The sequence below is a fragment of the Myodes glareolus genome, chromosome 18 (genome assembly GCF_982192425.1).
Source record: "Myodes glareolus chromosome 18, mMyoGla1.1, whole genome shotgun sequence".
Lineage (NCBI taxonomy): Eukaryota > Metazoa > Chordata > Mammalia > Rodentia > Cricetidae > Myodes > Myodes glareolus.
In genome coordinates, this window is record NC_142043.1 from 47816709 (window position 1) to 47831760 (window position 15052).

Here is a 15052-nt window from a genome sequence, read left to right on the forward strand (position 1 = left end):
AAATACATAGCTAAACTGGGTGATGGTGGCATACACCTTTAATCCCAGCACTTCAGAGGCAGAAGCAGGTAGATTTCTGTGAGTTCAAGGTCATCTTGGTCTACAGACTAAGTTCCAAGATAATCAGGACTACACAGAAAAAATCTTGTCCCGAAAAACAAACAAACAAACAAATACATAGTTAAATACATGGTTTTTTGAGACAGGGTTTCTCTGTAGCTTTGGAGCCTGTCCTGGAACTAGCTCTTGTAGACCAGGCTGGCCTCGAACTCACGGAGATATACCTGCCTCTGCCTCCCAAATAAAGGGATTAAAGGCGTGCGCCGCCACCGCCTGGCTTAGTTAAACAATATTTCAAAAGAAATTTTGCCTATCATTTTTAAAGCAAAACTAGCTATTTAAAAAAATGTGGATAATTTCTTGGGTCATAATTAGATTTGTCTTATTTTGAGACAGCCTCATACTACTGTCTCAAAGGTATGGGGAGGCCTGGAACTCACTATGTAGCTCAGACTGGTCTTGAAGTTGTGGCAATTCTCCTGCCTCAGCATCCTGAATTCTGGGGTTACAGGTGTGAGCCACCATACCTGACTCATAATTAGAATCTCTCTCTCTGTCTCTCTCTTCATATATTTAACCTTATAGGACTGGGAAAGGTAGCGATGCCACAGCCTCACTCTTTGCGGGATGGTGTCCAGCCTGAGCTGGTGCAGCAAAAGTAGGAAAAGAAGATCCAAGAGGTTATTCCTGAGAGAAATGTCATCAAGGGATTCTGGGTGTACTCCTGGGCCTTCCCAGTGCTTCAATCTCAAATCCCAGTGGCTCTGGGGAGAGAAAATCTCCGCAATTGGGGAGGGCAGGAATCATCGACTTCGAACTGGTATAAGCAGAACCCCCACCACCACCAACAACAACAACACAGAAAAGAAACTGAGTCAGGGAGATTAGTAAGAGCAAATTTACCCCATGTCAACGGATGTAAAAATTGAAGAGCGGGCACTTCGCTGGTAGCTCAAAGGCATGCCAAGTCACAGCCTATAATTTTCAGAGCCGGGTCAGCCAAACCCTGAACTTTAATAAAGACTGCGTGGGAAGCAGGTGGCTTATCAAGGCCTCCAGAGATAAGGAACTCCTCTGCAGGATATGAGTGGAGTCAAAGGTGAGCGCCCCGTGTGCGTTTGGAGAGTAATTTGTGCTGTTTCTCTGCGGAGGCGCCAACAGGCTGACAGCTTCTAGAGTGCAGCCGGCGCCGGCCACGTGGCCCAGGCTGCGAGCCAGGGGCGGTTCTGGGGGCGGAGCTTGCGGAGGCGCGTCGGGCAGAGTGCGCCTGCGCAGGCGGGCGGGGCGGGGGCAGGGCGCAAACGGAGCCTAGCACAATAAAAGGCACGGGGCGGAGGACCCGCTGGTGAGCTCTCGGTGCGCAGGCGCGTGTTTTCTCCTCTCGTCCGGCTGCTTAGTGTCGGGGCTGCGTGTGGTTGTGTAGCGGTGGCAGCGCGTCTCGGACACCATGAGTGGCTTCAGCAGCGAGGAGCGCGCCGCGCCCTTCACTCTCGAGTACCGCGTCTTTCTAAGTGAGTGGTGGCGGCGCGCGGCCCGGCCGCCCATTCATTCCCGATCTCTCGGAGCAAGCGGGCGGGCGGGCGGTGGGGCCGGCGAAGGCCGCCATCCCAGTGCCCACCGCGATCGCTCCCTCCATATATCCGAACGTGGGCCACGTGGGAAAGGAAACCACTGAGTCACCCTAAGAAGGTGCCCGGAGGTGACAACAGTCACCGTAAGAGGATTGCCCTCAGAGCATCGCGGGCGGGAGGGCAGCGATTTTCTCAAGACCTTAATTCGATCCCCAGAGGGATCGAGCTCTCCCCGGTGTTCTTGAGACGGGAAACTGAGGCCCAGGTCTTGCCGGCTCGGTCCTCGATGAAGAGGACTCCTGTCTCGCGCGCCGAGCCTTCTCGAAGTAATGATGGCTGGGTGTGCTCCTTAGGAAACTAAAAGCTTTGCCTCCCCAGGCAGACTGGTGACGTATAGCTGAGGAGCAGGAGGGAGAACAGTCAGGTCCTTAACCCCGGTGCAGGGACCCGAGTCCCTAGTAATTCCCTGCCTTCTACTCGGAAAGGTGGAATCGCTCCGCCTTCCAGGTCGTGCCACCTTCTGCCTTGCTGGTACTGGAAGCTACCTATCTGGGGCTTCTCTTTATCCCAGCCCCCAGCTTCCAGGTATACGTTTATGGTGCTAACTAAGGCCTTCCATTTTGTAACCTCTTTACGGTTCGTTCGGAAGTGATGGACAGGGGTATCGAGGTCTGAGTGGATGAACAGGGCAGTGGACGGTCCTGGAAAGATGACCAAAGTGCCTAGCAGATCGCAGTCTGGCGGAAAGGGACAGTGAACCCCTAAGCTTATATATCTAATAAAGATTAAACCACCGGGGGAAATCCGGGAAGGGTGGGCCTCGCTTTATTTAATTACAGAATTAAACAATAAGGACAGAATGTAGGAACTTTGGTCTGGCAATAGTGTTGGTTCCAGAATTAATCAGTGTAACTTAGTGACCCTTTGGGTGGATCATTTGTCTTCAAGCTATACGCACAGAACAAATACCTTTTTAAACTTAGATGATGTACTAGAGTTGAGCATTTGGTTGTTAGTGGGGGAAAAAGCCACTCCTTGACTTTGGACTAGACTAAAGTTTATCAAAGGGACTGTCTGGAACCTGGAAATACTAATAATTTAGAACCACTGTGTAGTTTAACCAATTTGGTTCTCTGAACTTTTAAAAAATGTTAATTTTTGAGAATGGTGATGGCACACGCCTTTAGTCCCAGCACTTGGCACTTGGGCAGAGGGAGTCAGATCTTTGAGTTCTGAGACCAGCCTGGTCTACAGAGCGAATTCTGGCTGTCCCACAGAGAAACCCTGTTTTGAAAAATCAAAAAAAAAAAGTATTTTTTTCCTTTTTTTTTTTTTTTTTTTGAGGATAGTGAGGCCACAAGGTTTTCCTGGTCAGGTCAGCTGAGTTTTAATCTTGGCATCCTGCTTCAACCTCTCAACTACTAGACTGATAGGCCCAGGCACCATGCCTAACAGATAGCTTCCATTTCTAATAAAAATAATTTTAATCATAGTGTTACATTTTCCAGTTTCTTCAAAACAGATTAAAGTCCAGTTTGAGCTGAGGACAGTGACACATTCAGCCCTACACAAACTTGAAACTTTATGAAATTAACTTTGCAGTTTTGGGGGCGTGTGACTTGTTTGCAAGGTTCTCCTTGTGAACCGTGTGGGTGACAGATGTGCTTGGCGATAGTTCACAGAGTCACAACTAATGGAAAGGACCCGGGAGATAATGGATGTTCAAGGTCTGCTTTGATTTTTAGACTTGAAGGAACGCAGTGGTGCAGACTGATTCTTAGGTTTCCTGTAGATTGGAAGGGAAGGTTTTGGTTGCTTGAGTCACGTCCCCAGCTCTGAGGAAGTTTTAAAACTACGCTTGCTTTCTTGTTTTGTTTATTTCTGGGGGCAGGGTCTTACGTAGCCCAAGTTGGCCTCAAACTTACTATGCAACCAAAGGAAAACCTTGAATTCCTGATCCTCCTGCCTCAGTCTCTCCAAAGCTCAAGTCACAGGGCTAGAATTACTTTTCAGCTAATAGTTCTAGAATATAAAAATTGCATGTGAAGATGTCATTGTGGCTAGGTCATTTTTAAGGAAAGTCATTATGTTGAAGCAGGTCTGAAGTGTCGCCTAAAAGAACATGGATTTCCAAGTTAATAAGCTGGTTGGTCTCTTTCCTGTAGGTAGTTCACCAAAGTTCTGTAAGCTGCTAGCTGTAATAAGATCAGTCAAATGCAATTTGATCACCTTTTATATAGTAAGCCCTTCAAGGCTGGGGGTGGGAGGAATACAATTAGGTCCTTGCTCTCATAATAGGAATAAACACCCAGGATAAGCAGAAAGAACACATAGGATGAGAACCTGGTCCTGGGGAGGAATTGGAGAATATAAAATACGCACTAGATGTTTGTTTTTAAACAGGATCTCTCTTCCTCTCTCTAGCCCTGGCTGGTATAGAACTGATATGTAGACCAAGCTGGCTTCAAACTCACAGAGCTCCTCTGTCTCCTGGGTGCTGCCTTTTTGTTTTGTTGTTTTTTGGTATTTTTGAGACAGGATCTCTCAGGTAGCCTGGCTTAGGTTGACTACAGTCTTTCTCTGTGGACAAGCATGACCTTGAACTCCTGACCTTCCCAACATCTGGGTTTATAGGCGTGCAGCTGCCAATCTCAGCTGGACCATGGTTTCCTAGTTTTTCTTTTTTCCCCTCCAGTATGAGGACTGAACTGCAGGACTCGCGCATGCTGGGCGATTGGTTTACTACTGAGTTCAGGAATAAAATCTTGGTGCTTTTTGTTTGTTTTTCAAGACAGGGTTTCTCTGTAGCTTTGGAGCCTGTCCTGGAACTAGCTCTTGTAGACCAGGCTGCTCTTGAACTCACAGAGATCTGCCTGCCTCTGCCTCCTGAGTGTTAGGATTGAAGGCGTGCGCCACCACCGCCCGCCAAAATCTTGGTGTTAAAAGTGCTTTATAACAGTTTATATTATAACCATTCCTAACAGTTTTTCTTATTTATTTTTCAGAAAATGAGAAAGGACAGTATATTTCTCCATTTCATGATATTCCGATTTATGCAGAAAAGGTAAGAATCCATGTCATTTGAATATGGTCCTTTTTCCTTCCTTCCTTCCTTCTTTTTTTCCTTCCAACTCTTTACATATTCTTGGATATCCTAGAACTCACTCTGTAGACTAGGCTGTCCTTGAACTCAGAGATCACCTCCCTCCATTATCAGAGTGCTGGGCTTGAACTCCTGTACCGCCACGTCAGGCAAACATGGGCTCTTGAATTAGATACCGAGTTGTACATAATGAATTTGCTTACGTCTCAATAAACACTTGAAATACTTCTGCCGTCTTCCAAAGGTATGTGGAGTAAATGAGAGGGCAGTATTAAACCATCTCGTTGATTTAAAGAAGCAGCTAGAAGCTGATGAAAGAATAGAAACAGAAATTGTTGACTGCCTGTGTGTGTGTGTGCGCGCGCGTGTGTGGTCACGGTATGTGTGCTTGGAACTGAAGCTTTCCTACTTTATTAAGGGTTTCAAATAAACCAGGTAGCACAGAATTTTGGTTGTGGAATGTTAATTAAACAGTAGAAATAAACTCAGTGAGGACAAGAAAACTTAGTACTTGTTTAGTAGGTATTAATTTGCAAATAGCGTTAAGAAAGGTAAGTACACAGACCTGAAAAGAAGCGTCTTGTACACCAATCAACTGTAGGAATCTGACTTTAGCACAGATTGGTAGGTTTACCACAAGTTAGTCAGAATCTCTACCATCCTTCTCTCCAGCCAGGTTTTTATGTTTATATCGCAGCCAGAGGAGTTTTTACTGTCCAGGAACTTGCCACATGGGAGCTCTGATTTGCTTTTTCACCGTTTAGCCTTCCCTTTAGGAAGTATGGTTTGCATCGAAGACAAAGCTTTTTGAGTTGTAAAAGTTGCCCTCACTGTTGAACTTAATTAATTTTATTTATTTATTATTGGGGAGCAGCAGTGTGTGTGTGTGAAGACAACATGCAGGTGTTGGTTCTCCCACCATATAGGTTTTGGGAATCAAACTCAGGTTGTCAGATTTGGCGACATAAATGTTTACCTTCAGGGTCTTCTCATGGGCCCTCCTTGGCCTTTAGCTCAGTGTTAATACATGATCCGTGTAGACTCCATGGCACATGTAGGATAATCTTGTCGGATAAAATCTTCACCTCGTGTTCAAAGCACTGCTGTTCTCTTAGATAGGAATAAACCTATAGGGCTGGTGAGATGGGTCAGGGGTAATGAACACTTGCCCTGGAGGAAGATAACCGACTTCTGACCTGTACATATGTCTTGTGTGCATACATATACACACACAGATAAACATATACATGCAATAACTTTTTTAAAGTTGAAAAGATAGAAATGGATGTATGCATTGAGTTATATTTCTACTAGGAAGTGTGCTGACACTGGGACACACTGGCAAGAAATCCAATTTGTAGGCAGCTTCAGAGGATCCTGTCTGAGCTAGCCCCCCTCCCCTTTGGAGGCAGTGGAGCAAACAAGGCCAATTATGTGGTGCAGTTACCGGAGGGACCTCTAATTGGCTGCCTTCCCCTGTGGGAGCATCACAGTTGCGTGTACTCAGGTTCTCTGACTTGTTCCTTATGATTTCCTGAAAGTTGATATGGGTTGCTGGATCCTCCGCATCGAACTGTCTTGTTTGGTTGGCTTGGATTACCTATGTATGGTCTCGTAACATGCATGCCATACTGTGACGTGCTTCACAATAATCCCCCGGGCCCTCCTGTGTTACAAAGACGCTGGTGCCATTCCCGGCACATGGGGTGCAGAGAAGGGAAGTTACCTTGTTAAAGAGCTGCTTTTCCATGTTCACAAGTGGCTGAACAGTGTTCGAGCCAAGGATCACCATTGTGGGGCTCCATAGCAGTCTTAAGACACCCTGAAATAGGAAACGGAGATGGCATTTTGGTGTCCTGCGGAGCATCATTTCTCAGACAGTGAGGTCCTGTACACCTGTTGTCTGTGATGGAATTATTTAATCTTTTTCAAAAGAGTACAGACTGCTGTGACAGTGGTCAGACCATAAGGGCCTTCCAGTTTCTTTTCACTGCCCAGGAAGCCGGAAAAGGTTCTTTTGTTTTTTTAAGGAAGTTATTTAATTGAAATATAAATAAGGGTGTGGGTGGCAGATGCTATTTTGGATTACAAAAAAAAAAAAAAACGATCTGACCTATTACAGAAGAGTGACAGTGTAATTTTATCTTTTTTTTTAAAGTTTATTTATTATATATATGATGATCTGCCTGCATGTGTCCCTGCAGACCGAAGTTGGCACCAGATCTTATTACCAGTGGTTGTGAGCCACCATATGGTTGCTGGGAATTGAACTCAGGACCTCTGGAAGAGCAGTCAATGCTCTTAACCACGGAGCCATCTCTCCAGCCCCCTTATCTTATTTTTTTAACTTAAAAAATGTGCACTCTGTGTGTGTGTGTGTGTGTAAGAAGGCACAAATGCTGTGTGTGTGTGTGTGTGTGTGTGTGTGTGAAGGCACAAATGCCGTGTGTGTGTGTGTGTGTGTGTGTGAAGGCACAAATGCCATGTGTGTGTGTGTGTGTGTGTGTGTAGGAAGACACAAATGCCGTGTGTTTGTGTGTAGGAAGACACAAATGCCGTGTGTGTGTGTGTGTGTGTGTGTGTGTGTGTAGGAAGGCACAGATGCCGTGTGTGTGTGTGTGTGTGTGTGTGTGTGTGTAGGAAGGCACAGATGCCACAGTGCACATGTGGCAGTCAGGAAACAACTCGGTGGCGTCACTTCTCTCCTTCCATCTTGTTTGGGTTCCAGGGACCCTACTCAGGTTGCTAGCTTGTACAGCAAGTACCCTTACCTCATGAGGCATCTCCCTGCCTTTCCCTGACCCCCAGATTCTAAGTGTACATAAGTAGTTTTTGTATGTAGTTGTAGGTTGTGAGGGTATGTGCCTCTTAACAAGTGATGGTACACTTTTTTAACGACTCAGCTCCTCGGCAGAAAATGCCCAAAGACTTAGAGCTTTTATCCCACGTCAGACCTTTCCGTCCTGACGATACGGGGTTTGCTTTGGCCTTAGCCAGCAAAGCCAGCGAGATCAGGAAATTCTTGTAAATCAGGTGTCCTGCTGGATTCTGTCCAAACTCAGTGGGCAGTAAAGGGGAAGTCAGGGACTTTGCTTGATTTTGTTTCATCTTGTTAATTGTAGAAATGTCCTTTGTGTGGGAGTTTGTTTCGTTCTCAAATTTAAAAAAGCAGTTGTCACTGAGAATGTCTTCTGAGACTGATCATCAGAGATTAACAGAAAGCAAACCCAGAACAAGGCAAAAGTCAACCTGCTGTGAACAGTACGGGACACTGGGTAGACAAAGATCAGTTTGGTTCTGGTTTTGGATTTTATTTCCTCTTGTTACTGAGGGCTGCTCACTAGGGTGTTACGTTGTAATGGGCACACGCTCTACCACTGAGCTGTATTCCTAGCCCTCTTTATTTTTGAGACAGGGTCTTATTATGTAGCGTGTCTCATTCTGTATCCCAGGCAGGCTTTGATCTCACCATCTTTCTGTCTCAGCCTCCTCAGGAGCTGGGATTAGAGCAGTTTGATCAGGCCCATTCTGTAGAATGGAAGTTGACCTCAAACTACTGATAGCGCCCAGCTCAGGTTCCTGAGTTTCCATTTACTCCCACCAGGATTACAGACATGTTACCACACCCAACCAAGATCCACACCTTAATGCTCAACTGTCATGACTTGCTATCATAATTTTAGAAGTTTGCTGTTTCTTTGGGCTGTCTCTAGTGCTTGTGTTAAATACTAGTCCTGACGGTGTCCTTCTGTTTTCCAGGCTCCCCGTGGGCCTGCGTAAATATGAAGCTGTCTCTTTTCTTCCATTGCAAAAATATATAAATAAAGTCAAGCTTTTAATTAGATAGACTGAAGACTTAAATAGTCATTACAAATCAAAGGCAAATTTGACAACTGAGAACACAAAATCTTCCTTGGTTTGTAAAGAAGAGAAAATAAAGGTATGGTTAGAGTATCTAAGCAAATTTCAATCATGCTGTAGTAGTTGTGAGGAGGAAACAGGACCTTGGTCTTAGTTCACATGGCAGATGAAGTAGTTTCTTTACACAGAGGCCTAAGGCCGTTTGTGTTTCTGACTGGAGGAGTGAGTTTGACCAGCCTATAACCACAAGACAAAGGGGCTCCAGTCCAGCGCCCCTCAACTGAACACTCGGAGTCTCAGATTTCCGGGCAGTTTGAGTTACTAGATCAGACGTGCTCACCCAGTAAAGCCTGTGCAAGTCTATCAAAGCCTAAGAACCTCAGAAACCTGAAACATTTATGGTCCCCACCATCTTCACAGTCGTTTATGAGAGCATGCATGTGTAGGAGTGTCCCTGCCGTGGTACAGGTGTACAAGTCAGAGGACAAGTTTGTCGACTCGTTCTCTTCTACCACATGGGTTCCAGGAATTGAACTCAAGTTGCTGTGCTTGCTGGAAAGTCCCTTAGTCCCATGAGCCAGCTCTCCAACCCTGCGCCAAACATTTGCATTTGTCCCCTTGACACTCAACTTTGCTACCAGAAATTTGGTATGCGCATTTTGTTTTTGTTGTGTGTGTTGTTGTTTTTACTCTAATAGGTTTACTCTCTTGACTCCTAACAATTTGTTGAGCAGTAGTCTTCTGGTCGGTATATATCACATTTTCTTTGGTTGATTTTCTTTTTTTTTTTTTTTTGGCATGCAGTCACAGAAGGGTCACCTGCTCAAGGTTCCAGCTCCAAATGAGTAAGCGGCACAACAGTGTCAGCTTTGGTCAATATTTTTCTCAAGTGGTCTCTCACCTTTCAACAAGATAATTCAGAAGTTTATCTACTTTTTAATTTATTTTTTTAAATGTGCATGAGTGTTTGCTTGCATGTATGTCTGTGTACTGTATGTGTGCCATATATGCCCACCTAGAGGCCAGAAGATCCCCCAGGACTGGAGTTACCCATGGTTGTGAGCCATCTTGTGGGTGGGTCCTAGAAATCTAACCTAGGTCCTTTGAGAGAGCAGCCCATCTCGCCGGTCTTTTATTTACCTTTAACTACTTAGATCACATCCTTCTATAACATACTCTTAAGAGACTGAAGATTAAGGGTTAACTCCCTTGCCACTCAATGAGCAGTGAGCTAGGGAAACTTTCCAGAGATGCTGAAGCCTGGTACCTTTGTGAGAGCGCCATCATCAGGGTAAGTGTGGTGGCGCACTCCTATAATCCCAGCAGTTGAGTTTAAAGCCAGCTGGGACTACATAGCAAAACCGGGTCTGAGATCAAGACCAAGAAGGACTGTTGGGCAGGAGCATTTCCTTATAGGTATAGTGTGAGTGGGGCAGTATTAGATTGGAGGCAGGGTCTCATGCAGCCCCTGCTGCCCCTGTATTTGCATGTGGCAGAGGACTCCCTCAGCTGCCCCTGCTTCCCAGCTGCTGGTTACAGGTGTGCAACACCACCCCTGGGTTGTGAACTAAAAGTCCAACCCAGGCCCCTTATTCACACTGCCAACTTCAACGCATAAGTTGCCCCCATTTTGTTTCTGAGACAGAGTCTCATGTAGCCCAGGCTCCTTCCAACCTACGACCAAGGACAACCTTCAAGTCCTGATCCCCCTTCCCATCTCCAAAGTTCAGGGATGATAGGCACGTGCCATCAGGTTTGGCTTATCCAGTGCTGGGGATGGAACCTGGGTTTTCATGCATGTTCAGTAAGTTTTATAGCAACTGAGTCACATCCCAGCTTTTAAAATTTTGTTTAGCTTTTGAGTAGAATTCTTTTCTTTTCTTACTATTTTTTGAGGATTTTTTCCTTCTGATTTTTTTTCTGTTCTGTTTTTATAGTCTGTAATAGTAGGCAATTTTAGCGTCTGTGTGTATTTGACATTTAATTTCGTTAATGTGTTCAGCGTTGTTCCCAGCCTCAAGTCAGTGATTCAGCTCTACTGGTCGTGCTCTGTTTTGTTGCCCTCGAACCCCCATCTCCAGTCACAGGTTCACGCCGCTCTGCCAGGCACTGCCTTTTTTTCAGGAGTGAATTCTTTCCATGATAGTTTAGTTTTTTGAGATAGGGTCTCATGTTGCCCAGACTTACCTTGAACTTGGTATGTAGCAGAGACTGGTCTTCTGCACCTACTTCCATGTCCTATGTGCTGAACTTCGAGGCATTTGCATGTTCGGGCATTATATGCCTGCCATTCCTTAAGGGGTGGGAGGACAAAGAGAAAAATTTACCAAGTTTTTCAGGCTCTCGTTTAATCGTTCATGCTGCAACAGCGCCACCTTGTGAACCTTTGGGATATTGCTGCTGCGACCTAAACCGGGGGGGGGGGGTGTTTTTATTTTCTTCCTTTCTATTTTGAAACTCTTCTCTCTCTCTCTCTCTCTCTCTCTCTCTCTCTCTCTCTCTCTCTCTCTCTTTGTTTGTTTTTCAAGACAGGATTTCCCTGTAGCTTTGGAGCCTATCCTGGAACCAGCTCTTGTAGACCAGGCTGGTCTCGAACTCACAGAGATCCGCTTGCCTCTACCTCCCAGGTCCAGGGATTAAAGGCATGCGCCACCACCGCCCCGTGAATCTCTTGTCTTTTTTTGTGGTCCAAGATAGGATAGTTTCAAACTCATGATTCTCCTGTTCCTGCTGCCCTTGTTCTGGGGTCATGAATGGGTGCCACACCTGTCTGAAAGGTTTTACTTAAGAGCAATTGCAGATGGATCACGGGTGCCCTCGTGAAGGATGTTGACGGAAATACTTCAGTTCACAGCGAAATCACAGATCAGACAATTCTGCTCAGTTACAGCTAAAGAGCCTTTGTCAGATCCATATTTGACTTGATGTGTGCATTTCTAAGCTGCTAGCATCTAGGGATTTTCGCTTGTGAATGTATCATTAACTGAAATGTATTATGCCATCTGAGCTATAATTATACTAGACCCCCCACAGTTAAAATATCAGAGTACACTCCAATCGTTAGTGTCGTCAAGCGGCTAGTTCTGTTTGGAAGGCCTTCAGAAAACAGTCCAGTTTGGAGAATCTCGTCAGTAATCCAGCTGGTTGATGTCGACACTGCTGAAGCAGAACCAGGTTCTGGGCTGGTTCGGGGTTTGTCCTTGTTTTCTTTTGGTTTTTGATTTTTTGAGACAGGGTTTCTCTGTAGCTTTGGGGCCTGTCCTGGAATTAGTTCTTATAGACCAGGTTGGCCTCGAACTCACAGAGATCTGCCTGCCTCTGCCTCCCATGGAGTGCTGGAATTAAAGGCCTGTGTCACCACCGCCCGGCCCAGGTTTGTCTTCCAGAGCTCCTCTCAGGAGCTCCCGCACCCTCTCTGAGGAATTACAGGACTCGGAAGGGAATGGCAGCAGCCTTTGGAGGTGACTTTCCTGAAGACAGCCTTCTCCAGAGAGAAAGGTTCTTTGGAGAAACTCCCAAATACTTTCTTATGAAAAATTTCAAACACAGGAAAGTTCAGAGAATTCCTTAGAGTGAGTGAGCGAGCACCTGCCACCTGGATTCTATCTGGGCTCCTGTGTTTGCTGTCTTCATCTACCGCTCTCTCCTGCCTTTTGTTGATGTCGTTAACTTCGGGTGTCAGATGGGATTAATTTCCCTTTGGAAGAAATAGAGTGGACACACTGAAATAAGAATGACAGGTCCGCTTTTCTCACCGCCTCTGTCTTTCCAGGATGTGTTCCACATGGTGGTTGAGGTTCCACGCTGGTCAAATGCTAAAATGGAGGTAAGAGAGATCATCAGACTTGGTGTATTAGCTTTTCTTAGGAGGTTAATTTTATATATTTTGTATGTATGTGTCTGTGAGTGTGCCATGTTGTATGGTGAGGTCCCTGCGGAGGCCAGACAAGGGTGTAGGATTTGGTGTAACCCAAGATACAGGCAGTTGTGAGCTGCCCCGCGTAGGTGTTGGAACTGAACTGGGTTCTTCAAGAACAGCAAGCTGTCTTAGTGCTGAGCTGTTCACCCAGCCCCCGTCTCATTAGTTTTATATAGCCAACTGATTTGCGTAAACATGAGAGTCACCTAGACTTGTGTTTCCCTGTGTCTCGTCCCACTCACCCCAGCCAGTCTTCTGTGCCACAGCTAAACTTCCTCATGTGCTGGCGACAGATGTGCCTGACTGCTTCCCCGGCCACTGCCTCTGATGACCCAAAGCCAGTGTTTGCTTCTCTTTTTCTTATTTTGTCTTCTTGCGATAACCTGTCCCTGTGTAGCCCAAGCTGGCTTTGACTCCTTTCCATCCTCTTGCCTCGGCCTCCCAAACGCTGGTCTTCCAGGCACGTGTGGCCAACCCATCTCCTCACCCCTAAACCTACCTGGACTTTGCTAATTTATTATATGCACAATATTCTTCCTGCATATGTACATGGACGCCAGAAGAGGGCACCAGATCTCATCACAGATGGCTGTGAGCCACCATGTGGTTGCTGGGAATTGAACTCAGGACCTCTGGAAGAACAGCCAGTGCTCTTAACCTCTGAGCCATCCCTCTAGCCCTGCCTGGACTCCTCTTTAGCATCTCAGCCGAGAAGAACTCTCTGGGCTTTGCTGAAGTTTTTGTTTTGTTTTGTTTTCCGAGACAGATTTTCTCTGTGTAGCTCTGGCTGTCCTGAAACTGGAGACCAGGCTGGCCTTGAACTCACTGAAATCCTCCAGCCTCTGCCTCCCAGATGCTGGGATTTAAAGACGTGCAGCACCACTGCCTGGCTGAATTTTGTTTCTTTCTGATGGCAGATGACATAGCTGCCTTTCCTTATTGACACTCACCTTATGTCATTTGGATGTTGCTGCTGCTGTTGTTTGACTCTAGGTCTCTGTGTAGTCCCAGTTGTTTTAGACTCACTATGTAGACCAGGCTGGCCTCCAACTTATAGGATCTGTCTACCTCCGTCTCCTAAGTGCTGGGATTAATTAATTAAAGGCCTTTCCCACTCTGCCTAGCTCCCTTAGATTGTTTTTAAACAGTTACCACACTTGCACGCTCTCAGATGTTTGAGTAATAGAAAGGAATACTGAAGATGGATAGTATGTATTTTGTACTTTTCCTAAAATTCTTGGCTTTTTTAAAGTTGCATTTATTTGTTTTTGATAATTTAAACACTTGTATATATGTAGATGCTTCTATCTACGGCACACCTGTGGAGGACCGAGCACAATGTGTAGGTGCGGTCCTGGGGATCGAATTCAGATAGTCAGGCCTGGTGGTGCGTGTTGTTCCCTGCTGTGCTGTCTTCCAGCTCAGTGCTTTTTCTCTTTGCTGCTGGTATTTATCCCAGCCCATATTATTACGTCTTCCTTTGTGGAGTTAGTAAATATTCTTTTTCTCTTCTTGAGTGTTGCGATACTCAAGTATAATTTCTATAATAGTTACCGTGGAGCCGTTAGTTCAGTTATCAATGCGTTAGGGATGAAACAAGTAATTAAGGTGGACTTCGGAGATGTACATACGTAATTGTTTCTTCAGATCCTATTCCATTAGTGTTTCACAACCATCTGATCTTTATTTCAGATTGCTACAAAGGATCCCTTAAATCCTATTAAGCAAGACGTAAAGAAAGGAAAGCTCCGCTATGTTGCAAACCTGTTCCCTTACAAAGGCTACATCTGGAACTACGGTGCCATCCCTCAGGTATGCCTCCAGGTTCGCTGAAGATGTGCTTTGTTAGCTTAGTAAAAATTAACTTGCCCTTTTTTTTGAAGGCAGTGTTTCTTTGTGTAGTAGCCCTGGCTGTCCTGGAACTCGCTCTGTAGACCAAGCTGACCTCAAACTCACAGAGGTCCGCCTGCCCCTCTCTGCCTCCCGAGTGCTGGGATTGAAGGTGTATTCCACCACTACCTGACCAAAATTAACTTACCTTTGTTCAAAAGTTTAAATGCAGAAAATGTTTGCTATCATAGAGCAGAAAAGCATTGGGCAGAATTATTTTAAACATTTTAATGCTCCATTGAATAACTTATTTCCAAGGTGAACTAAAAGGAATATGGTTCTGTTTAAATTCTAACTCTCTGGACTGTTTCTTTCTCTGTGGACTGTTTGTAGACTACAATCTTTATAGATCTAGTAGCATGTGTGATAAGTCAAGAGAGGATGGTTAGCGGTTAAAGCCTTGCTTTCTAGCCAGGCGTGGTGGCACACACCTGGGATCCTAGTGGGATAGCCATCAGTTCAAGGAGCATGGTCTAGGTAGCCAGTTCTAGGACAGCCACAGCTACATAGTGAGAACTTGTCTCTGCAAACACAGCTGGAGCCAGTGAGATGACCGGGCAGTTGACGCCTACCACAAGTGTGGCAGCCTGAGTCTAATCCCATGTCCCACGGTGGAAGGAGAGAATTAATTGCTACACTTGTCCTCCG

General features: G+C 45.6%; 1 protein-coding gene across 1 annotated transcript in view; it reads left to right on the plus strand.

Annotated features, from left to right (window-relative positions):
- Positions 1 to 1397: 1397 nt before the first annotated feature.
- Ppa1 (inorganic pyrophosphatase 1) overlaps positions 1398 to 15052 on the plus strand; it is a 29499-nt gene continuing 15844 nt past the window's right edge. Inside the window, exons 1-4 of the mRNA XM_048451689.3 lie at positions 1398 to 1571; positions 4637 to 4695; positions 12368 to 12421; positions 14207 to 14326. Of these exons, the coding sequence (XP_048307646.1) occupies positions 1508 to 1571; positions 4637 to 4695; positions 12368 to 12421; positions 14207 to 14326 (297 nt within the window). The 5' untranslated portion in view covers positions 1398 to 1507. The remainder of the gene's footprint in view (positions 1572 to 4636; positions 4696 to 12367; positions 12422 to 14206; positions 14327 to 15052) is intronic.